This window comes from Natator depressus, chromosome 6, assembly GCF_965152275.1.
Source record: "Natator depressus isolate rNatDep1 chromosome 6, rNatDep2.hap1, whole genome shotgun sequence".
In the NCBI taxonomy this organism is placed as follows: Eukaryota; Metazoa; Chordata; order Testudines; family Cheloniidae; genus Natator; species Natator depressus.
In genome coordinates this window covers 88,283,890-88,310,202 of record NC_134239.1, presented here as the reverse complement: position 1 = coordinate 88,310,202, position 26,313 = coordinate 88,283,890, and the positions used below count along the sequence as shown (strand labels likewise).

Sequence of the window (26,313 nt, the reverse complement as noted above, 5' to 3'; positions counted from 1 at the left end):
CCGCCCCCTCCGCCTAGTCATTGATGTTGTTGTTTTTGTCGCAGGAGGCGGAGGCGAGGCCGCGGCCTGGGGCTGCAGCAGCGGGGCTCGGGCCGGCGCCAGGCATGGCGGTGTGCGGGGAGGCGGTGGGCGCCGGCTCCCTGCCCAGCGAGCTGGTGGTTCACATCTTCTCGTTCCTGGCGGGCCCGGACCGGCTGCGGGCCTCGGCCGCCTGCTCGCACTGGCGGGAGTGCCTCTTCTACCCGGCCCTGTGGCCCCGGCTGCGCCTCAGTCTCCGCGTCGCCCCCGCCGAGCGGCCGCGCCTCGACTTCCTCATGCGCAAGTGCGGCTGGTTCGTGCGGGAGCTGCGCGTCCAGTTCGCCGCCGACAACTACCCCGGCGGCGGCGGCGCTGGCGGGGTCTGCGAGGGGGCGGCGGCCGCGGCCGACGGGGAGACGCCGCTCTGCCCCCGCTGGCTGGACCTGCTGAGGACCTACCTGGAGTTGGTGCTGTGCGTGCTGAGCAGCGTCCGCAATAACAGGTACCGCGGGGCTCTCCGGCCCGGCCTGGCCCGCTCCCGGGCGCAAGCCATCCGGGGTGGGGGGAGACCTCTTAGGCCCAGCTCCTTCCAGCCCCCTTCCCTGGCGGGGGGGTCCCCCCTGCGGCCCGGCCCCTTCCCCTAGCCCGCCCACCTGACCCCCTCCCCTATGCGAGATCCCCTCCTGCCCGGTCCTTTTCCCCAGCCCGGCCCCTCCCCTGGGGGGATTGCCTCCTGCCCTGCCCCTTTCTTGGGGGTGGGGGGGACTCCTCCGGGTGGGCCCCTTTCTCTAGCTCATCCGCCCGGCCTCGGTCTCCTTCCTGGGATATGTTAGTAGAAACATCTTGCTCTAAACAGAGAAGGAAGGGTTGGGGGTAAGAGTTTGTTTAGTAAAACTGCTTACGGAAAGTGTATTCAAGTAAATCTTGGAAGCCAATTAGATTTACCTGTGCATATTTTAAAATAAAGGGCATAATGGAGGCCACAGTGAGGAATAGGTCATGGACTGTGTGTGCTGATGCTTCATGAAGATAAATTGTGAAGCATCTGCAAACTGATAGCTAATTCACACATCACGTTCCATATTCATAGGAACTGTGCTTTGATGAGATGTAACAATTAAGCGTGTAAGAAATTGTCTCAAATGAAGCTTTATTTGGTATCTGTGAAATGTAATTTCCATCACTTCTTATAGTGCAAACTTTGGAGTATTTCATAAATAGTAAGTAAAACATATAGTAATAATTTATTAAATTAGTGTCTTTGGAGTTCTTTATCAAACAGCATTAGGGTTACAATATATAAAGTAACTTAAACACATTTTGCATTGTATCATGTCAGCTGTGGAATATAAATATAACATAAGGTATAGAAGTAGATTAACTGACAATTTACACTGCCCTGTGATAGATACAAGGATAATTAGAGCTGTTCAAAGAAATCAAAATCAAATGTAGGGAGGATCAGAGCTATAAGCTTGAGTTCTGGTGCGTATCTAGACTCCATTGTTTCAAAATACTTTAAATGTGTCTTCATACTTTATTCATGCATGAACAGACCCAACAGATACATTGTGGTGAAAACACTAATGTACACGTTACACTTTTTTAAATTTACACTGTTCCTCCCACCACCGAGCTGTGATGTAACCTTGGTATTGAAAAATATATTAACTATAATAATAGTTCGGGTGCCTGACACTCAGTAATTTCTGAAGCAATTTAGTCTCTATTAGAAGGAATCTTGTATTTAGTCAGAAAGAAACTATTAAAGATGAGTGACCTTTGACCTTGGGAGATGATGATAAAGAGGAGGATGGTTCAGTGGTTAAGGTGCTAGCTTGGAATTTGGGAGGCCTTGGTTCAATTCTGTGCTTTGCCACAGTCTTCCTGAACGATGTTGGACTCTTAGGGTATGTCTATACTACCCGCCGGATGGGTGGGCAGCGACCAATCCAGCAGGGATTGATTATCGCATCTAGTCTAGACGCGATAAATCAACCCCTGTGTTCTCCACCGCCACGAGAGGCTCAGGTGGAGTCGACGGGGGAGCGGTAGCAGTTGACTCACCACAGTGAAGAGACTGCGGTGAATAGGTCTAAGTACGTCGACTTCAGCTATGTTATTCATGTAGCTGAAATTGTGTAACTTAGATTGATTCCCTCCCTCAGTGTAGACCAGGCCTGAGTCTACTTGTGCCTCAGTTCTCTCTGTAAAATGGTGGTGACAGTACTTCCTTACTTCGCTGTGATAATGGTAGCCATATAAACAACTAAGACAGAAAAGCAAGGGCCCATTAAGATGCTTCAGGGTTCCCCATCAATATTAGGCAAGGGTATAGCTGGAAAGGGATCCCGGGATCAAGAAGAAATTAAAAACTTTACCTCCCCACCATTACACAATTAACATTTACAGCTTTTTTTTTTTTTTTAACTTGGGTATCTTAAGCTGATTTACTGTTTGTGGAAGACTATCAGAAAAGTTAATACAATGATGTACAAAATCGGAACATGTTAGGGCCATCATGCTTCTATGGCTTTGGGGAGAAATCTTTTTTGTTTGGGTTTTTTCATGCTTTTTTTTCCTGAGTTGTAGCTAGAGAATAATTAATATAATCCCTCCTTGGTTTTAGATGAGTACATACTTTTCACCTGCCAAATATGTCTTTCCGTTCCTCCACTTTACTGCAGTTAGCTCAGAGACACTTCCTATGTTATAACACTCAGCCATCTCGCTGACAAAGCTTACTTTCTGAAAACCTCAGTTCTGCTCCAGCTCTGAACTGAGAACCCTAACCTTTATATTTTAGTACATGTTTTACTCTATTCTTCCACTTGTCAACAGTTTAGAGCTGTCTGTCTCAATCATCTGTGTCTGCTGCTATAACTCTTTGTTGTCAAGCTTTGTTACAATTCGTTAGTTCTTTCTTGTTGGCTGACTTGAAAATACAACTGCCAGTAAGTGAAAACTTCTGTATCAATATTGATCTATCAGACTGTGTGAGGTGTGAGAGTTCAGCAGACTCTGTCTGAACTTGATGTTTTTTGTAAGGTCGGTATTTATAATTAGGGCTCTACCAAATTCACAGTCCATTTTGGTCAATTTCACTGTCATAGGATTTTAAAAATCATAAATTTAATTATTTCAGCTATTTAAATCTGAAATTTCACAATGTTGTAATTGTAGGGGTCCTCACCCAAAGAGGACTTTGGGGGGCGGGCGGTGTTGCAAGGTTATTTTAGGGAGGGTTGTGGTACTGCTACCTTCCTGCAATGCTGCTGGCCGCAGCGCTGCCTTCAGAGCTGAGCAGCTCGAGAGCAGCAGCTGCTGGCCAGGGGCCCAGGTCTGAAGCAGAGCCACTGCCAGCAGCAGTGCAGAAGTAAGGATGGCATGTTATGGTATTACCACCCTTACTTCTGTGCTGCCACTGGTGGGGCACTGCCTTCATAGCTGGGTGCCCGGCCAACAGCCGCTGCTCTCTGGTCACCCAGCTCTGAGGGCAGAACCAAAGTAAGTGTGGCAATACCATGAACTCTCCCCCCAAAAAATAACCGTGTGACCCCCGCCCCCACTGCAACTCCCTTTTGTGTTGGGACCCCCAATTTGAGAAACGCTGCTCTTACCTGTATAGTATAGGGTAAAAGCACACAAAAGACCAGATTTCACGGTCCATGGCGCGTTTTTCATGGCTGTGAATTTGGTAGGGCCCTGTTTATAATCCATAGTGCAGGAGTTCTTTTAAAAAGGCCGGACAGTCTTTATTTCTGCATCACTAAAAATTAGTCAACAAAATGTTAGTCTCACACACTGTTTATAATACTAACTTGGCAACAATGTAAATGTGAGTGGATTTCTAGTGTGCTGTGGCCCAGTGAAAAGTTCTCTCACACACTGTAGATGATACATAGTATCATTCCTGAAATTTACTACCTCTCTGCTGCTATCTCCTATTCCCCAACAAGTGTGTTTATATTAGGAGGGAGCTTTTGCTATTCTTAATCTGCTCTACTACTTTGCCAAGTTACTTTTTACATACATCCTTTTCAAATTGGTGGATGCTTTAGACATTTCTTCAGTAAAATGTTTGCTTCTCTGTGCTACATGTTGATATAGCTAAAATCCCCCCCGCCTTTTATTTAGCTCCTTTTAATTAAAATGAACTGTGGTGGAGAAATGCCTTGGCACTTCAAGGTCCCTTGACAAAAGAATCATTGTCTTGTTGCTAAGGTGGAATCAGGTGTCCTGTTGTGGAGAATCTCCTGTGAATCCTTTTTACATTTAACTCCAGCAGTTTAGTTCAGCTTCTGAAGTGTGCAGTGTCATGCACTATGCAAAATACAGTATACACAGACAAATCACAACATATAAAAACATGCAGTAGAAGTGATATAGTGAATGACTAACTTCAGATTCAGGTCATAACTATGTCACAGCATTGGCAAGTTTTCCTTTGGTAATATTCATTCAACTAGAACAGATTCCATCTGAAATTTCCTATCACAAATAAGAGCTCGTGCAGTAAAGCTTATTGTAATTCATGGTGTATGGACTTGCAAATTTTACTGTTAGCCAAATTGCACATTTTAAGCTACATGGGTCTTAAACGAATGTAAATAATTGGAGATGGAAAAACATTGTACTTATTCTGGTAGAGCCAGTTATACTATCGGTTCACTAATGCATAGATACTTCCCACCATAAATACCCCAAGCATAATACATGTTTGAATTTCATGCTAAAATGCTTGAGTTCTCAAATTGTGTGCACATGTGGGTTTGTCTATTCCTGAACTGCATAGTTCTTGAGAGCTATTTAGAACATAAATCAGAAATAATATGGTGTGTAAAAGATCACCTGGACAGCTTCACAGCGTTGTCTTAAGTGATTTGGACGCTAAAAATTCAAATTGAGAACCCCAAATACCTAAGAGTAACTGTATTTGCTGAAGACCGCTAATCTCAAACAAGTTCTTGTTCTAAGTTGCTAAGGAAATGAATTCTGCTGCTCGTACTTTACTATAGAAAATCACTAGCTTTTACCCATGATCATGCCAAACCAGTCTAACGTCATTCTTTAACAGGGTTACTGGCCTAGTGGATGGGGGAAAGCTGTAGATACGATGTATCTTGATTTTTTAGTAAGTCTTTTGGCACAATGCCATGTGACATTCTCATAAGCAAGGTAGGGAAATGTGATCCAAATGTAATTACTATAAGGTGGGTGCAGAATGGCTGAAAAACTGTACTCAGAATACTTATCAATGGCTCACTGTCCTATTGGAGGCATGTATCTAGTAGAGTCTCACAGAGGTCTGTCCTGTGTCCAGCACAAGTCAATATATTAATGATTTGGATAATGGAAGAGAGAGAGTGCTTATAAAATTTGAAGATAATACCAAGCTGAGAGGAGTTGCTAGCACTTTGGAGGACAGGATTAGAATTCAAAATAACCCTGACTAATTGGAGAATTGGTCTGAAATCAGCAAGATGAATTTGTTAAAGACAAGTGCAAAGTATTGCAGTTAGGAAGGAGAGAAATCAAATGCACAGCTACAAAATGGGGAATAACTGTCTATTTGATAGTACTGCTGAAATGTATCTGCGGATTATAGTGTCTTACAAATTGAGTGTGAGTCAGTGTGATGCAGTTGCAAAAAAGGCTAATATAATTCCAGAGTGTATTGATAAGAGTGTTGTATATAAAACATGGGAGATAGAGTGGAACAGTTATTTGACACTGGTGAGGCCTCAGCTTGAGTACTGTGTCCAGTTTTTGGTGCCATACTTTAAGAAAGATGTGGACAAACAGGAGAGAGTCAAGAGGAGAGCAACAAAAAGTTTAGAAAACTTGATGCATGAGGAAAGGTTTTTAAAAAAAAAAAAAATGGAGTGCGTTTAGTCTTGAGAAAAGAAAACTGATAAAGGCCGTCAAGTATGTTAAGGGGTGTAATAAAGAGGATGTTGATCAGTTGTTCTCTGTGTCTACTGAAGGTAGGGCAAGAGGTAATCAGCTTTATCTGCAGCATGAAGATTTATGTTCGAAAGTTTTTCCTTAATATGGAAGGACTGGAATAGGCTTCCAAAGGAGGCTACGGTATTCCTGTCATTGGAGATTTTTAAGATCAAGTTGGACAGACACCAGTCAAGGGTAGTCTGTGTATGCTTGGTCCTGCCCATTTGGTCTGCCATCCAAGTACTAGCCAGGCCCAGCACTCTTTAGCTTCTGAGATCAGACGAGATTGGGTTTATTCAGTCCAGTATGCCTTCAGGCAATAGCCGCATTTCTCCATTGGTGGGGTAACTGAACCCAAGTCAACTGTTTGGAAAGCAGCTCTACTCATTGCTATACCACAAATATATCTAATAAGTTGCAGAGATTCTAGTTTCTGTGTGAGTCATATCAAAGGCACCAAAGGGAATGAGTGAAGATTGAGAATCAGGTGGTTCTTTCATGCCTCTTGGGATGTCCTTCTGGCAATGAAACCAGAGAATCTGCAGCTCTGATTTCTTACCATCGTGGGGTAAGTGTTTTTGTAAAATACAGCGCTAACTACCTCAACTTTGGTAAGTAAACTGTCATGCCTTATTGTGGTCTTATAAATCAAACTTACTCTTTGCATTACTGTACTGTTCAATATAACTTTCAAAAAACTTTAAGTGCAAAAAAATCTTTTTGATGACTGTATGGTTCTTTGAGGATGTATACCAAAGAACCTGAGGCACAACAAATGTTAGTCTGTAAAACTAAAAATAGGGAGGAATTTTGATGCTCTGTTGGGTACTGGATGATGATGTACACTTTTTCCACTAGCTAAATTATCCATTCACTGTACAAAACAAAGCTGAAGATGTAAACGAATCTGATGTTAAAGCAGATGATTATGTGAAAATTTGGAAAAAATTCTACGTAGAACTTCGCTAATTCTCACAGACTGGAAGGATTTAATGAATTGCTATTACTAACAGTTGCTAACGAATTACATAAAATATACTGACAGTCTTGCTGCTGGAAATCACTTACATTCCAGAGGGCCATTTTATAAATCTTGTGTTTGATATTACAGGCATACAGATCCAGAGTTATTGCAAATTTATTATGAATGACAGTCTGTTAATACAAAACTTGTACTGTATTTAGAAAAAAAGTTTCTTCATTCTTTATTACTGAGTACATGGGCATTAAAAAGGATCTTGGTGTTTGATAACAGTTCTACTCCTGCTGCTTGTTTTTGACCAGAAGTCAAAATCCTGTTTTGTAACAATATCTATCACAACAAATTGTGAGGGTCGCAGAGGATTGACTTCTGATGGGGGAATGAGCAACAGGAACAGATAATCTCTTAAAACAAAAGATTCTAAGTAAGTAGTAGGTATGGGGAAACTTTCCATGAGTCATCAGAATATCTATGCTTTTATTAAGATGGTTGTTTTTCAGGAAGATTCTTGGAATGCGGTGAAGGGAGAAATATTTGCTTTTTTACTCTGCTGTGTTGAAATCCACAAGTGTAGTCTTACCCTGTCAGAGCCGTTCTGGGAAAAAGTAGGAAGGGGTTGATGTCTGTCTGTCTCCTGTTTGTTTCTCTCCCCAGTGACCTGCCTGATCTGTATCAGTGTACAGAGGAAGAATCTAGATTTTTAGTAAAACTCCAATATGTCAGCAAAATCTGTTTTAAAGAATTTCCGGAATTAAATTAAATGAGGCTCCTGGATTATTAAACAGGCCAAATATTCAGCATATTGAGGAAGTCAGAATAGCCGCATCTTTACTGAGACTCTTCAGCAACTCCCCCACCGCTGGTTTGGTACAGGCAGCTTCATTTAGCAAGCAATGGTGGAATTGCTACCATAGACCATGATTGAGCAACTTTACCATTCTCTAATCCTGCTGTGCGTAAACAAGGCCTATGTGAAATTTGGTTGAAAAATGTGTAATGGGAAAAAAATGAGTTTATTAAAAATAGGGCACAGCAAGCAAATCTAGTCTAGTGCAATTACTAAATTAGTAGAGGATGCAGTGGCATGTTAGGACAAAGTTAAAAGTAGCTGGAGAAATATCAGATCATTTAAAAGTAGAATCTCATGGTTGAGAAATCATAAATGGTAAATTCTTTGGGACAAGGACTGCCTCTATGTGTTTGTAGTACATAGAACTGCACCACTCTGATCCTAACTGGGCCCTCTGGTTGCTGCTTTAATAAAATGATTCAGTAGTAATTGTTCTTTTCCTTTCTCAATCAATCATAATAGTAAAACTGAAGCAGGAATCAGAAAAAACAAGTGGTACAGCATAGGGATCACTATTGTTGTTTCATTATTTTAATTAATGATCTATAGGGGATATGAATTCAGCCATGATCAAACTTACAGGTGGTGATAATCATGTGACTAGCAAATGCAAAAGAGAACAGAACTAAGTTGCACTATAGCTGTCATTATTTACTTAAATAGTAAACTCTTTGAGGCAGAGACTTTATAGTTGTGTGTACACTGTCTAGCACAAAGTGTTACAGCAATTTACTACTGCTAATGTAATCTTGAAACAAAACAGCTATAAGTAGTGAGATGATGCTGACTGTTAAACAGGCCCTGTGTGCCATGTAGTTTTGTGGCTGCATAATTAATCACTTGTACAGCACTGTTTTCCAGATTGAAGCTTTTAAAAAGGTAGTTTCTAGCCCTTGTGTGTTATAATGTAATGTCTTCCTGAATCTGCAGATGCTCTGAAAGATATGAACTGCCTCATTCATCTCAATGACTTGTTCTGAAATCTAAAGACGACAGTTTCATTTTCAGCATTACATATGATGCTGCCAATCATTTTAGCAGAAACATCCAGCCATCCTACTTCCCTCATCATACTAAACTGACTCTCTGCTTCCTAGGGGCAAAAAGCCCCAACTTTCCCCCCTTCTCTGCTGCCAAAATCTTGAGCTTTCCCCTCACCCAACAATTTTATTTGAAGTAGTTAGGCATCTTTAATATAAAAATCTGAGGCATACTGAAAATGAGAATAGTCAGCATAAAATTATATTTAAATAGAATATCAAATAACTTGGGCTACTCTACTGATCATACTCATTTTTATATTTTAATTAAAACTTCCAAAGCTGTATCTACAGGAACGTTGTTGAGGTATTTAGGTGTAGCTTGCTGTGAAGTATTTGAGGACTTGCTAGTAAGTCCCTCATTCACTAGGAGAGGAAATAGACAGCAGATACAACTAGGAGACAGCTGTTAGAAAATCAGAGTAGGAAGTGATGACAGATCGCAAACTAAACAAGAGATTTCTAGTAGTGCTAGTTCACAGTGATTATAAAGGGTGATAGATTGGACCTAAAAATTAGGGAAGTGAGACATCCCCTCTACATATCCTTGGTTCCACTGCAAGTGAAATATCTTATGAAGATTTAGTCATCTTCTAGTAAAGGGCAGTGAAGAGTCCAGGGAAGGTTCCCTGGCACTGCAGCATGGGCTTTAGTGTTGCTAATATTCACATAGTAAACTTGGGAACAGATTTTTGGATGTAGCACCTTTAAAGTTTTAAGTCCTGGAGATGTGGTGACTTTTTTTTTTTTTTTTTTGAAGCATGCATAAGGGAGTTCATGCAAAAGCTGCTCCTCATCACATTTCTTGTGGTGCCAGTAGCAGTATTAAATGATTGAAAAAGGATCTGAGAATGTGCTTTGGTCTAGGCTTGTTCATGGCCATATTATTTACAACTTTCTGCAATCAGCCCTTTCTTTGTCGCGGCACACACTGGAGCAATGCAACTGTTCTAATTTTTTATACATATATCAGAATATATGTGGGAGATGATTCACCAGCACAGTACTAAAGCTACATGGTTCTTCATGTATACACTGGCACTGATCGTGCTGCCTCTAGGAATTGCTGTGATGAAGTAGCAACATGTTACCTGTAAAACAGCAGGAATAGGAGTTAAGTTTGTACATTCTTCTATGTAAACTATAGATTAAATTATAGTGACAAAAATAAACAGATGGTTCGAACTCTTGCAATCCTCCAAATTTTCACTAGGATTCATGGAATGTTACACTACCAAAAATAACATGTTTTAGAGTCCTAGGAATAAATTATACCTATAGAATATGTAAATATTTAAAGGAATCCTGTTAACTTTTGAAAAATGACATACTTGTTAAAAGTATGTCAGGTGACACACCTGCATTGGAGCCTGCTGTACCTGCTTTTGTGGTTTTTACCATCATGTTTTTTAATGTCTTTCCCTCACTGGTTGTTGGAGGGCAGGGGGCACATAAGTGGGAGAAATTGTCTGTATAGGGGAAAGTGAAAGTGACCAATGTGCTCACCCATGTATATCATGAATGAATTTATATATTTATGTATATTTTATTAGGGCTGTGTGTGTGTGTGTGTGTGTGTATATATATATATATATATATATATATATATATTTAAATATCACAATTAATTGCAAGATTAAAAAAAAGTCGTGATTATTTGCAGTTTTAATCACACTTTTAAATAGAATACCAAGTTGCATTTATTATAAATATTTTTGGATGTTTTTCTACATTTTGAAATGCATTGATTTCAGTTACACAGAATACGAAGTGTACAGTGCTTTATATATTTATTACAAATATTTACACTGTAAAAAGATAAAACAGTATTTTTCAGGTCACCTCAGACAAGTACTATACTGCAATCTCTTTATCGTGAAAGTGCAACTTACAAATGTAGAATTATATTTTACATAACTGCTCTCAGAAACAAAACAATGTAAAACTTTAGAGCCTACAAGTCCACTTAGTCCTACTTCTTGTTCAGCCAATCGCTAAGACAAACAAGTTTATATTACAGATAATTCTGCCTGCTTCTTATTTACAGTGTCAACTGAAAGTGAGAACAGGTGGGTTCTGCTTGATAATGATCCAAAGCAGTTTGGACTGAAGGACCTTCATTTTCATCATCAGAGTCAGATGCCACCAAGAGAAGCTTGATTTTCTTTTTGGTGTTTCGGATTCTGTAGTTTCCGCATCGGCGTGTTGCTCTTTTAAGACTTTTGATATCATGTTCTACACCTCATCGCTATCAGATTTTGGAAGGCGCTTTAGATTCTTCAGCCTTGGGTTTAGTTCTGTAGCTATTTTCAGAAATCTCATATTGGTACCTTCTTTGCATTTTGTCAAATCTTCAGTGAAAATGTTCTTAAATCTAACAATATATGTTGGGTCGTCATCTGAAACTGCTATAACATTAAATATATGGCAGAATGCAGGCGAAACCATGGAGCAGGAGGCATACACTTCTCCCCCAAGGAGTTCAGTCACAAATTTAATTAATGCATTTTTTTAAAGAGAGTCATCAGCATGGAAGCATTTCCTCTGGTATGGTGGTCAAAGCATGAAGAGGCATATGAATGTTTAACATAGCTGGCACGTAAATACCTTGCAGTGCAGGCTACAACAGTGCAGATATTTGTAATCAAAAATATTATAAAGTGAGCACTGTACACTTTGTATTCTGTGTTGTAATTAAAGTCAATATATTTGAAAATGTAGAAAAAAAAATCCAAAAATATTTACAGTAAAACCTCAGTGTTACGAACATACCTCATTTGGAACTGGAAGTATGCAATCAGGCAGCAGCAGAGACCTCCCCCGCCCTCGCCCCTCTCCCCCAAAAAAGCAAATACAGTACAGAACTGTGTCAATCATAAACTGTCAAACTTTTTTAAACTTTCCCTTTTTTTAGTAAAGTAAGGAAACTGTTTCTGTGCTTCTTTCATTTAAATTAAGATAGTTAAAAACAGCATTTTTCTTCTGCCTAGTAAAGTTTCAAAGCTGTATTAAGTCAATGTTCAGTTGTGAACTTTTGAAAGAACAAACATGATGTGTTGTTCAAAGTTACAAACATTTCAGCGTTATGAATAGTGACTTCCTGCACCCTTCATGACTTCTGCAGTGGTCAGTGTGGCTGACCCCAGAGCTACCCAAGCAGTTGACCCTGGAGTGAGCTGCTCAGGAGGCCCTGGGGACAGCCACACCAGCTACTTAGGTGACCCCTCAGCCAGCTGCTGCTGGAGTGGCGCCAGCCGCATTGGCCACTGCTCTGAAGCCCGGGGCTCCCTTTCCATTCCCCCCCCCCCCCCACCTCCGGTGTGGTATTTATGGTATAGGTCATGGTCTGTGACTTTTTATTTCTTGCCTATGATCTGTCCGTGACTTTTACTAAAAATACCCATGATTAAATCATAGCCTTAGTTATGAACAACCTCCATTCCTGAGGTATTCGTAACTCTTGAGGTTCTACCATATAATAAATTTTCATTGGTATTCTATTGTTTAACCGTAAGATTAAAACTGTGTAATCGTGACTTTTTTAAAATTAGTTAATTTGTTTTGCGTTAATTGAGTTTACAATTTATTGATAGCCCTAAATATAGTTAGACATCATAATCTTGGATGTCTCTTTCAAAAAGCATATTGTGAATGATGGGCCACTGGATGAAGCATGTTACAAAAACTAAGTGAGCTCTGGCTCACAAAAGCTTATGCTCAAATAAATTTGTTAGTCTCTAAAGTGCCACAAGTAGGCCTATCTCTGGCCTGGTCTAAGCCTAAAACTCAAGTGGACCTAGTTACGTTGTGTCTGCGTGGGTGCGTGGTGGGGGGAATTCATATCCAAGAGATGTAGTTAAGCCCCAGAATTCTTCCTTTGACCTAGCTATTGCCTCAGAGGGGTGGATTAACTACTGTGACAGAAGACCCCCTTCCACTGCTGTAGCAAATGTCTGTACTACAATGCTGCAACATTGTGTCTGTGCTGCTGTAGTTTAGACATAGCCTTAGAGTTCTAGGTGTTCAGCATTAAGTACAGCTTTCATATAAAAAGTAGATATGTATACAGTGTCGTTGATGGAATTTTAAATAAATTTGTAAGGATGAAAGTGGATAACATGCACTTAGATGTCACAAGGCGTATTCCTAGTAACATTCTGCTAGACAACGAGATATGTATTCATACTATTATAGTAGGGTGACTCAAAACTGATCAGACTTCTTGCTTCTTCTCTTGATTTTGGCGTTTTAAGCTGCTCCCCCTGAAAAGCTCCATCTAAGCTTTAGTTATTTGGAAGTTGTGTGTTGTTCCAAACTTATAGACAGTGCAACTCTTTCCAGCCTGGACGATACCTCCTGTGCATAAGTGTGCCCTTGCTACCTGTGTTCAAGAATTGTCCTTAACATTTCCCCATTGTTGCCTTACCTTCATGTGCAAACTAACAAAACCTATTTTTGTAGGAACCTCCAGAAGTTAAGTCTTTTTGGGGATATAAGCATTCTGCAACAACATGGAAGTATATCGAATACATACCTCAGCAAGGTGGACCCAGATGGCAAAAAGATTAAGCAGTAAGTTCTTCTGTACACACTAGCAAAAATATCATGCTGGCTCAAAGAACTGATAATGAGAATGCAAGATATCAGGTCGAAAAAGCTCCAGCTTGGTAGTGAGATTTCATCTGGTTTCCATTTTTGTGTTATCTGATGGTCATTGGGTGACCTATATGAGAAGAGCTGATCTTGGTCAAGTTCCTCGCCTCTACGTCACACAAACCATCTTCAGTTGTCAAATTTGTGGTGGTCTCTGCAGACAGTGCGTGAAGACACAATACTTTCACTTTTGCAAGGGATGATTCTAAAACAGAATGAGGTGGTGTTGGGGCCAGGGAGAGAGGAGCAGGGTTTCATTGGAACTATATGTACTATTGCTGATCTGAGACTGAGTGGAGAACTACACTAGGAATTGAAGTCACCTGACAAATTAAACAAATATATACAAGAAAAACAAATATTAGGAAACAAGTGACTTTGAATAAAGTCATAAGTGAACTCCAAGTAAGGATTTATCATAAGACTCCTTGCCTGTTTAAGATGAGAACTACTTATTTCCAGAATAATTCCTAAGGGCATGTCCATATAGGAAAGCTATATTGGTATAATCTAAACTGTTAATTATATCAGTATAACCTTCCCCCCTCCTCCACCCCCCCCCCCCAAATATGGACGCTCTTATTGCAGAATCAGAGTGGGGGTGTTTTGTTTTTTTTAAAGCTTATATCTAGGCTTGGCAGAACTCAGTTTTTTATTTTTTATAATTTTTTTACGATGTTGCCAGATAACATCAATGTTTACTTTTAATCTTTTTTATTTTAATCTATGCAAATTTACACAATTGCGGGAAACTGCGGGGGTTCAGACAATTGTTTAATGACAGTAGACATTGAGATTCAAAAAGTTAAAACTTTATAACCGTTAAAATACAAATTTCAACGTGACATTCAAAATCTACAAAGTAAATATGCTTAAATCAACCTCTGTTCTCAAGTAGCATTTTTTCTTTCTATGGCTATTTGTACATTTTTTATGATTGATGGAAATATATTTTTATTGGCTTGTGTGTATACTAAAATCAACGTCGATCCTCAAAAATCTAATCCTCCCAAGTCTACTTATGCCCTTTTGGAAGTGTGTAAGATAAACTGAAAAAGCCATTCTTATTCTGGAAGTAGTGTCCACGCAGTGGGTTATGCTGGTATAACTGTAAAACGTGCCAATGTAGATAAGCCCTGAGTGTCATAATTTTAATCTACATTGCCGGGGGGGGGGGGAATCTGCTTATCCCAATATTCTAGGAGAGGGATGGGTACTCTTTCCTCTTCCATGTGCCTGTAGCTGAAGTAGCTCTGGAACTATCATAGATATCAACAGATGGATTAGTATGTACATGCATATCAAACTCTGTAATGCTTAGATCCTGACTTAAATTTACAACATGGTGGAAATTCAGACCTTCATCTCCTACTGTGTCTTTGTCACCCTGTTGTACTTATGTAATGCAGAAATTGAGATCAATGGGAGATATTATGCAACATTCATACTGTATTGCGGTAGCAAGGCACAATTTATAGATATCCGAGTAAAAACTTTTACTCTGGTTGTTGTGGTAGTTGTTTTTTAATAATATGCTTAGTGCTCTTCCTACTATGATGATTTGTTGCATGCCACACGGTTCTATAGTGCCTAGGTTTTTTTTATGCTCTATATTTGCAGTTTACTGTTTTAAATGTAACTTTATCCTACTTTTCTCTTTACAAATTCATTTTATTTAACCTTTGCTATGGGAAAGTTCAATACATCATGTAAATGCAGTACATTGTGCAGTTAGAGAAAATATGTTCCACCATTGAATTAAACGTAACTATTTAAAACTCTTATGCCTGAGGTGTTACTTCGTCATCTAACAGTTGTTAATTAATCTTAATTTTTCCAAAAATACCAATTGAGCCATTTTAAATAAGTGCATTTAGTGCTTATGAATGGTGCTGGATTGAGACTGCATTATCCAATGAACAGGAATAGTATGGACGGCAGTCGTGCACTTGCTTCCTGCGTAGTCCTACCAGTATGCCTCAGTCCTGACTCAGGACCACTTTTGAGGGGGTGAAAATACTAGTTCAGTCTCTGTGTCTGTTCAGTCTTTGACTTCTCTTCTGACATGTCAACAAGGATGCCACTTAGTGCTAATTGTGGGTGGCTTTTCAATGGACTGGTAGCCACAGAAAACTGGACTGAGACCGCCAACTCACTATCCTGTGTAGATTATTGAACAACTTTCAAAAACATTTGGTAACTATTGTTCTGAGACTATGTATTAAGATAGAACTAGGGCTTATTCATCAGAAAAGTGTAGACAATTGAAATTAAAACATACAGTCTGAAAATAAGATGAGGAAATTATTAGAAATTGGTACTTACGTAGTTAAACTTGTAGAACATAGCTTGAACTGTTAAATTAGTGTGTTCTCCAATAGTAGAGGTACCATATTCAGTTAAAGGATTTACTGGAAGTGCATTGTTAAAATGAATGGCAGTGTAGTTGGATGATAACTTCATTGTGCTTCCTATTGGGCCTCATTTTTATTAGCCCAATATATAGTTATTATGTAACATAAAGTACCCTCAGTTGAGTTGTTTAAATATTTGACATAGTTTGGGTTAAAATGGGGTGGGTGGAACTAGAAGGATTGGCTCAGCATTAGATAGCTAGAAAAATTTTAGATGAAGTGGCTATATAGTTTTTTGGTGGACATATGGATGGCTAGTTCTGCAGCCAGAGTCTAATTAGGCTTAAAATTCAGGGATTTGTGTACTATTATCACTGAAAACTGCTGTAGACTTGAGTTCTAAATGTTCACCATCCCTGCTTTGATTGGATGAGCTTACTTCTAGTACAGAACAGTATTAGAAGCTACAACTGTGCAATTGTGGTTAATCCAATACAGTTTACAGTAATCAAAAGCAAAATAGTCAAATAGTATTTTAAACTATGTTTTAAGCTTAAACATACATCATCATTAGAGAAGCACAACTTAAGTTATTAGGCATCAAATCGAGAGAACTGTAGAAGAAAACATTTCGGCATACGCAGTCATACCATGTTGAACATGCACGCATTTCAGATTTACTGTTCATAAATATTGCAGAAGGAAAACTTATAAAATGAATTTAAAATATTAGATGTGTATTAAGAGTGACTATATACAATATTGCAAGATATGATGAGCTTACCTTTCTAGCACATTTTAGCACATTATTAAAGATATACATGCACGCAGGCAATTTTTTTCATTTTTAATTTTCTTCTGAGATTAGATGCCCTTTACATAATGTTCTTTACTGCCTGTGTGTGTGTCTGTGTATATATATGTATGTATACCCAGTGTATACTATGTAGCAATTTAGCTCGGAACCACTTGATTTTTGGCATGATTTTTTTAATTTTGTGTTACAGATCTTTGCATTGCATTCCTTGATGCCTTTAAACAGGAACATATCTAACCTGACCCAGCTCCCGTGTTGCGAATACTATATTTTTCCTTAGGTGACAAGTGCTATAGATTGCACATGAAGGTGTACGTGCATGCATGCATGTATACATACTAGAACACGTACTGTGACTGTGTGCTCAGAAGAGCATTTGTCAGTGGTGAGGAAGAGAAAAATTCAGCTGGGTTTTAGCAGCTGTGGGAAACATGATCAAAGAATTTCTTTAGAGCCAATCCAGAGCATTTAGCTACAGTGCTGAAGCTGTGTGATTCACAATTGTACATTCAAATCAAATTCCTTCCTCTCTTAGGTATGGTATGTGAAATGAATATATAACTTAAAGATCTGTTCATAAAATGTTACAGGGATGGGACAGGTGGTCAGGATAGATGCAGGATACTCCTCCTGTGTGATGAGTGTGGGTCGCTCCCCCCCCCCTCCCCCCCCCCCAAAAAAAAGGCACACAAATATTGCCAGGCCCAAATCATGCTCATCCCAACTTAAACTCTTATAATTGCTGGTAACTGTAGGAATGATCCAATATGCACACATGAAAATATTTTAAGAACCCCACTATTGTTTGCACTTGAGAGAGGTGTAATGAGTGTGGTCAGCTCACCAGTTTCAAATATTTCAAAACCAAATTTCTCCAAATCTGGCAAAAAGCATTGACGGGCTTTTAGGGCTATATTTTGTACATACTAAGCTTGCTGTTGGGCAAGGACTGCATTAGAGGTATCGGAGCATGAAGCATCAGAGGCTTTTTAAAGTAGTATTTACTCATATTTGTATAACCCCAGAATGGCTGAATGGATTCCCTTAAACTTTTGTTTTAAAAGAGTTTGGCGCTGAGAAATATGGGATACTTCTCTTCAAAGGGCAACATTTTCCACAAGAGCAATCAATACATATGTTCCCTTCCTAAGATAAATCACAATTGCAGCATCATTTGAGTTTGGTAGAAGTTAAGGAGCCTGATTTTGTAGGTGTCATACATACAGAACTTTCACTGACTATTCGAGGAATTCTTCACGTAGCACAGCTACAGAATCGCACCCTAACTGAAAGAGTAGAGTCTTTCTTGAATAAATATAGAATGCTGTGCAGTTGTATTACCACATTAAGTCATATTTAATGGGGTCATTGTTGCTTATGTTTTTCTTGCAGAATACAACAGCTATTTGAAGAAATATTGGGCAATAGCAGGCAACTGAAGTGGCTGTCTTGTGGGTTTATGCTGCAAATAGTTACTCCCACATCATTGTCATCTTTATCAAACCCCATTGCCAATACCATGGAACACCTGAGTTTGCTGGACAACCACATCCCTGGTAATACCACTCTTATCACTGCAGTTGAATTGGAGCGCTTTGTGAATCTGCGCTCACTCGCCTTGGATTTCTGTGATTTTACAGCTGAAATGGCAAGAGTCCTGGCTGATAGCAACCATGTGCCTTTGCATCGACTCTCTCTTCTGGTCCACAAAATTTCCATAATGCACAAGTCCTTGGAAAATATGCCAGAAGATGAGAATTGGAAGGCACTGACACGCAACAGCAGTAATCTTCGGGTCTATATTATGGCTTTTGATATCAAGAGTGATGACATGCTAAGAATTCTTAAGCCCAGTATCCCACTAGAGAGGATTCACTTTGACAGCTACATCACTTGTGTTTCAGGGGCTGTTGTTGACCTCATATCCAGGCAGTATGACAAGTTTCTCACTCATTTTATATTAATGAATGATGTGATAGATATGTCTGGTTTCCCAGATCTTAGTGACAACCGTAATGAAGATCCACTGGTTTTGTTAGCGTGGAGGTGCACAAGGCTCTCTCTCTTAGCAGTTCATGGTAGGTAATTCTATTCCCAAACATAGTAAGTGACTTTGACTTTTTTTATGCTTTAGTCTTTTTTCTAAAAATCACAATCATACACTTTGTATTAATAACATCAGTTACTGCCCTAAAAAATCTTGCAGGAGATGTTAATAGTAGAAGCTGTTTATACAGATACTGAAAAAAACACTTTCTCGTACCATCAAACTTGAAAAATGTAAAGTCATTCCACATACTATAGTTATAGTTATTCCTCATAACAAATCACATAACTAGTAAGTTACTGATTGTTAACAAATTTTCCTATGCAACTCTGTTCTCACTTGAAGTTTACTAGGTTACTTGTGTAAATGAGGATGAGCAAGAATTTTTCTTGTAAGTTTCCAAAAAAAAAAGGGGGGGTAGTATATAATATTCCATGCTCTGGAAAGCTTATTCTGAGTGTGTGGAGGATCTTTATTATATTAAACTATGTATTATCCAGAGAGTAGCTATGCTTGTGGATATGAGAATTGGAAATGTTTGCTGCTTAGCATTAGTTCATTTTGCAGTGAGGGTTAGGTGATCTTCCTGGCTGTAAATATGTATGGCCCACAATGAAGCTAGGGTGAGAGGAGATGTGTTACCAATCTAGTGAGAATCTAGCAGCAGCTAACAGGATGAAGTGTTGGCTGACAAAGTTTGGAATATATTCTCTGTTTGATCTACTTGCAGGAGAGAGAGTAGCATAAACTGCATTTCTCTTCCCCTGAAATAGTTTTAGGTGAGTGCCTGGCCAAATGCCACCATATACTAGTCATAAATTGTCCGTACTAGCTATTTTATTACTGTAAACCTCTAATCCATTCTGAACTTAGGCTCAAAGAGAGAGGAACTTACTCTTGTGTATTATCTGACTTCAACTAGTGACCTACAGCAGACAAAAGTAGGTAATATTTGTTTAAAAAATATAGGGAAACAAAATACTAATGACAGCTTTCAGAGTAGCAGCCGTGTTAGTCTGTATTCGCAAAAAGAAAAGGAGTACTTACGGCACCTTAGAGACTAACCAATTTATTTGAGCATGAGCTTTCGTGAGCTACAGCTCACTTCATCGGATGTAACTAATGTAACACTAGTAGTGTGGCTCTTCATATCTTATGTGGACCAGCCACAGGAGGTTTGAGTCTGCTGGCGCTGATAAGGGATTGAGGCCTCAATCCTGTGATCTGCTCTATAGGAGTGCACCCCTACTCCTCCTTCAGACAGCTTGCAGGATGGGGGTGTTTAGCTCAAGTGGCAGAGGGTCATGTTTTTAGCACCGAAGGGCATGGGTTCAAACGCCACTGTTTACCCCAAAGTGGGGGGAGTCAGATACTTGCAAGAAAGAGTCTTCAGCTGACAAACTTGAATTATTTTCCATTGGATATCAGATAGGGAAAATTAAATTCTTTGCTTTTCTTTATAATCACTATAAGTTTCCTAGAGTCAAATGTCAATTCTAACTCTACATAACCAACACATCTGAGGCTATGTCTACTCTACAGCTTATGTCAGCATAGTTTAGGTCGCTGAGGGGTGTGAATAAATCACCCCCAGGAGCGACTTAAGTTACACCGACATAAGTGCCGGTGTAGCACTGTGTCGGTGGGAGAGCTTCTCCTGCCAGTTTAGCTACTGCTGCTCGCGGGGGCTTGAGTAGTTAAGCCAATGGGAGAGCTCTCTTCCATCGGTTTAGAGTGGCGACATTGGAGAGCTCACAGCAGTGCAGCTGCGCCGCTGTAAACTCTCTGCTATAGCTGTGCTGTAAGTGGCTGAATATGATTTTAGGTGCCTCGGTTTAGCCACCTAACTTTTAAAATTTATCCAAATTGTTATTGATTTGAAGCAGTTGTTATCCCAAAAACTTTGTTTACAATACAGGGGGGGGAAAAAATCAGACATCCTCCAAGACCTATCTAATATAAAATAAAAACAAACAGCTGTGTAAATTTACAAGCTAACAAATCCAGCATCGAAATGTATAGTGTTGTCACATGTCTATCCAGCAAACATACAGGTAAAGCAATAGAGAAGCAAAATTTTAATAATCTTCATTAAGCAGAGAATTGGAAATTACATAATTGTCAGATCTTTTTAGACTGTTTAAAAGGTAGTAACTTGGTGTAATTTCTTATTGGCTATTAAGTGGGGGAAAAGACAGATGCCCAATAGGTGAAATCAGATCTCAAGATCTCAGCTGTGCTTCTTGTAACTTGCCTAAATTGGGAAAATATGATCTTTTTCTTCTTTGCTACCAGACTGCCTGGAAGTTACTTTGTCAGCTGAAATAAAAATAACATCTAAGTTCGGTGTTAGTTTAAAATATTTAAGAACTTGGAAGTGAAGACTACATTTTTGCTGTAACAGGTTCCAAATGCAGCTGTTTATCTTAAGAATCAATTTTAGGTTCTTCAGAAAAGGCTAAAATATTCATATTGGATGTTCTGTTCTCCATAACTTCTACTGCTTTTTAAGGAAGCATTGTTCTTATAAACATGACAGCTTCTAAACGTTTTACAATTCAGAAATCACAAGTTCTATCCTATTAAGTCCCGATTGAGACAGTTTTTACTGCCAATGTTAACTTTAGAAGTGCTTTGGGTGTTTTTATTTATTTATTTATTTTAAAGTGAGTCTGACTTGCTGATAACTACATTTCATGTTGTGGCAGCTAGAGAAGGAGAAGGGGGAAGAGAATCTTCTCTTGCATCCATTCCCTGTACTCTCAGAAGAAGTTAATGAAATCTATTTATACCTGTCCTCTCCTCTTGCAATTTGTCTAAGTACTTATATGTAACAATTACAAAAAAAAAAAAAAAAACCCTCTCAGGAACATGTAATGATAAAATAGACCCCTTTAAGCTCAACACAGCAATTGGTTCTTTTTTAAAACAAAAACCAAACCCTGGGTTTTAGTGCCACCCACTAACAATTTAATCCCCTTTTATCTGATCCCCCCCCCCCCCGCCCCCTCCTGGCTTGAAGGCTGTAAAGGCCTTCAAGCCAGAATGAACTATTCTGTGGCTTAGTTGTGACAGCTCAGAGGATGGTGACTAGTCAGTAACTAGGATTTACTTGATCTGCATCTGTCTGGCTACTGTTTGTCACTTGATCAAATAAGGCTAAAAGAAATCTACCTCACTAGTGCCTCTTGCAAAAGTGCTTTCTCACTGGGGCCTCAAGAATTTTTTCTGCTTTCACAGCGAAACATCTGCTACCTACCTTAGAGTGAATCTTCCTGAAGCAATAAGAGTGAGGAAGTACTGAGGCAGTCTCTGGAGCTGAAAAGCAAGCCCACCCAGCTTGCATGGAAAGGGGGGAGAATCTTCCCCGTGGGGCAAAGGCTCTCCCTGAGGCAGCCTTAGACTTTGGGGAAGAGGTGCTTCAAGATTTCATGGTGTAAGGGATCTCTACAAGCCCCCGCCTTGTGAAATGTTTGGTTGGATTGGGGTCCTTTCTGGCTCCTAAAATCTTACCAGAAGTCTAGTCATTCCTTCCGGAAGTTAACATGAAAAGCTATAGGGCTCATGATAGCCACCTTAGTATTCAGAAGGCTAATCCAGGGTATGACGTTCCTCCAAATCATCACATGCAGCAGTAGTTATGTATCTATATCGCCCTTGTTAAGCTGCCCCCTTTGTTCTTGTGGATGTTCTTGTTCTTTCTCTCACTAAGGACCTATTAATTCTAAATTCTATAGTGGACTGGCTAAGCTCATTCAAGATTCTTCTGGAAAGTAGTACCTAAAAGTGGAGTTCTTGATTGGGTTTGGTATCCTACAGCCTTCTAAGCCTCCTGATGTTTCTTGTGCACTGAGATTTCCAGCCCGCTGCCCTAGACAGGGGAAGCATCAGTGAGTTAACATTACAAAGTTGCCTTTTAGAGTTCCTTGCTCTTTCATTAGGCATTACCACTGATCATGCCAGCATCTGCAGATGCCCTGGACTGCAGAGTGCTTTGAGCAGTGCTTCTGTGGGAAGCTTCAGGGGCAGTAGGTGAAAGATTCTCATTCCACTTTCTTCATCAAACTCCCTCATTTAATTCAGCCTCCTTCTCCTCTCCCCACTGAGATGTTTTCTCATAGGTTTCCTGCTATACAGAATCCACTATCTACATTGTTGAAGACCATTCCAGAGAGAGTCAAATCTTGCTTGTATTTACCAGATAACTTTCTGTGGCTTGGATGAGACTGTACAGTTTCATCCGCTCTACTAGGCTTTCCAAGTCCAGACTTTGACAAGAGAATTTGCATGTTAGGTGGGAAGAAGAGTAAGCGTATAGCTACCTCATGCTGGAAGGAATAAACTGGAGAAGCGAAGGGGAGGGCACCCTAAAGAAGAGGAAAATCCTGGATGGTGCTTAGTGGTATCAGTGAGCTAGGAGGAACCCAGCATGTTTTCTCAGCCAACCTATGGAAAACAAGTTTGCTAGTAATTGGGAATATAATTTGCCTTTTTCTTCACTTTCCAGGGGAAATACAATATGAACTTCTAGTAGGTAGCAAAGACCATTTTATAATTGTCATATTTAATTTCAGTTAAGATAATTTTGTAGTTGAGTGAAAAAGTTTTCAGAATTGAAGGGACTTGGCTTTCATGGAAAGTGCCATGTTCTGTGAGGAAAGGTCACAATCACTGCAAAAATGGAATCTGGTAATAGAAAAGAGGTCTAACTGTAACACAGCAAAATCAAACCTCTTCAGAGTTCTTCTGTACTACAAACACAGTTTTAATGCAGTTCTTACACCTATACTTTCACTTAAGATGATTAATCATGCACTCTTCCTTGCACATAGCACCTCTAAACTGTCAAGTAGTGTAGGTCTAAAATATTTAGTATGTCCCAGAGTCTAAATAAAAATTTGTATGAATAGTAGATTTATTGATTCTCTATAGGGGGAGGGGACAGGTCCAACAAAGTTTGGCTGCGGGGGAAGGGAGGGGGGGAGGAGCGGTTCTACTTACAATGTTGGTTTTTTTTTTTTCCTCACTTGATAAGAATAAATTTGAACCTGATGGCTTGTAACTTTTAAGAAATGCAGAAAAAAGGTTGCCAAATGGAAAAGGGGCAAAATCAGTTGGGGAAAAGGCCTGCTAGTCAGGGGTCTCAGGTTTTAAACACTTTTTAAAAAGCAGTTCTACAATGAAGTGACAGTTTTTTTTCCCCCACCCCCACCCTCCCAGGTTACACAGTGTGGGCCCATAACCTCATTGCAATCGCTCGTCTTCGTGGCTCTGATTTGAAAGTGCTTGAAGTCACAGAAGAAAGCATTGATTTCGACCAAGGTGAACTGGCTGATCAGGATGTGGATCCAGTACATAACCTCATTGAGCAGGTATCCCTTGGATTGGGTCGACCTTGGCATGCAGTCATGGACATAGAATTACTCAGTGTCTTCACTGAGCCAACTCGTCATTTTTATCGAGAGATGCAAAGCTTCAGTGAAGGCATTTAGCTCCTTTTTTTATTTACAATTCCTGTGGTTACATATGCAAGTAGGATCCTATTATGTTTTTCAGTAGTGTGAATTAACCCCTTTTGTGCTGTGTTTAATCAGTATTAGATATATAGAATTATATATGTGTATTCTACTTCTTGATCAAAGAACGTAGTCGGGTATTGGTTTAGAAGCTGAAAGTGGCAAAGTTTAGGGCTTTCACGGTTAATGGACTTGTCTACCAAACCTTATAGAGATAGAGCCGAAGGTTGTCTGAGGTTGCCGGCTAACTATATTTTTTTTACTGAGTAACTGCATCTTCTATTATTTTACTATTATGTCGGAGTTTAGTGCTCAGGAGCCAGTTTTTTTTAATATCCATAGCCCAGTGGATTTGTATGCAATCATTGTCATATAATCTGGTAGTATGCTACTTATTAGGCTTTAAAAAAAGGAAGAAAGAGAATACTACCCAATGCCAGTTCACTGTAAACTTCCACTTTAATTTCACATGCAGTTTCTGAAGCATGAATTACTACTACTCTCTAAATTTATTCTCAGTTATTAAGCAGTAATCTGTAGCACTGTGTAGCTTTTTTCAGTTACTCACCTGAATTTGCGAGCTCTTAGACTATAAATTGTAGGATTTCTTATCCTTTGTAAATTCATCATAGCTTCTTATTCTCATGATCTATCAGTTTCTCCATATGAGTTAGCTTTGGGCCCAGATTTAAAAGGAAATATAAGTTTACACATTCCAATGGGGTAAAACCATAACAATGAAGATATAAATTTAAATGTACATGCTTACAAACAAACATTAGTCGTGAAATCCCTAGCAACCAAGTCACTGGACTTTCTCTGTCAGCGCCTGTGTCAGCTGCCAAAGAATAGATTAAAAATGAAGAAGTGCCCACATGCTGGCAGGGGCAGGCCAACTGTTGGTCTGCCAGATACTGCTAGATTGTAATATATAAGGTCGAATTTCGACCTGTGGTACACAGCTGTGCTGTGGCTCAGTCAGCAACCTCAGAACTCTTAAACAAACATGCACCTGTTTCACTGTGAATAGTGAATGTAAAGGAAGGAAAGGAAATAAATACAAAGCTTGTTCTATCACAGGTATGAGCTGCTATGATGCATGAAGAACATTCCATGAAGTATGTTTTAAAATCTTGTTATATCTGAGAGGCTTTAAAAGCCGATTTAACTGTTTCAGGGCAACCGCGGTACAGACGTGGTCTCTGTGAGACTTCCACCTGACCCCAGTTTTAAGTGGTACGAATGTTGTGCATTTAATGTTAAAGGACAGTCTGCAATAATTAAAGTAAGTGGCCAACATGGGTGCCCAGCAGTGCTGAGACCTGGCTGCTATATTGTAAGCTTTGGAAAACACAATTTATGCAACAGATGTCCAGATATGATTCTATTTATGGAAAAAGTTTATATGTGTTTTACAAATGGTTTTACCATCTTATATTAAAATGACCTTTTGACAGGTGTGCGCTGTTTTGTCTCCAGTGAGCACATACCATGCGGATTTTATATGTACATCAGTAGAGTGAATCCACTGGCACAGTGTGTGTATATGCCAGATGTGGTGAGATTTTATCTTATAAATGTGATCAGATTAAAAAACTCCTGACAGAAAATGTAAGGAAACCAGCTGAATGTTTGAACTGATGACTGATGTTGTATGGTTTATGTTAAATGTATATTCTTTTAATCAATGAATAAAGCATTAAAAACTGATCATTGTAAAATATTTTATTGTATCAGCATGAGGATTTTTAGCATTAAGCTGCAGCAATCATTCATAAATTGTGTATAATTATTAGTTCACGTTGTGTTGAGGTGCAGCAAAGCTTAGTCTAAAGTAAATCATACAGTAAATTCTTATTTGGCTGATATTTTGCTAATATGTTGATAAAATAAAGTAATTAACAAATTAGACCAGCTAGCATAGACCGAATATTGCACATTTGATATGGCTTATTAGTCTGATACAGTAAATCGTAGATTGTAGAATATAGAAGACTGACTGAGAAATTCCTGCACCAGTTGCAACTGCTTAACTCAAAATCTAATGTGCTCTAGAAAACTGTAGTATTCATGTCAGTGTCCCACTA

The 26,313-nt window shown here is 39.4% G+C and overlaps 1 protein-coding gene across 1 annotated transcript; it reads left to right on the top strand.

Annotated features, from left to right (window-relative positions):
* Nucleotides 1-93: 93 nt before the first annotated feature.
* Nucleotides 94-26,313, top strand: FBXO33 (F-box protein 33). The gene is made up of 4 exons (XM_074955893.1): nt 94-520; nt 13,301-13,411; nt 18,056-18,741; nt 23,931-26,313. The coding sequence occupies exons 1-4, from the start codon at nt 105-107 to the stop codon at nt 24,200-24,202; spliced, it is 1,485 nt and encodes a 494-aa protein (XP_074811994.1). The 5' UTR covers nt 94-104; the 3' UTR covers nt 24,203-26,313.

What these genes read in the sequence shown, in the direction of transcription:
- FBXO33 (XM_074955893.1), top strand. Translation starts at nt 105, where the DNA reads ATGGCGGTGTGCGGGGAGGCGGTGGGCGCCGGCTCCCTGCCCAGCGAG. An exon ending in AGCAGCGTCCGCAATAACAG is followed by an intron (nt 521 to 13,300) that starts GTACCGCGGGGC and finishes CTATTTTTGTAG; the next exon opens with GAACCTCCAGAAGTTAAGTC. An exon ending in CTCTCTCTTAGCAGTTCATG is followed by an intron (nt 18,742 to 23,930) that starts GTAGGTAATTCT and finishes CCACCCTCCCAG; the next exon opens with GTTACACAGTGTGGGCCCAT.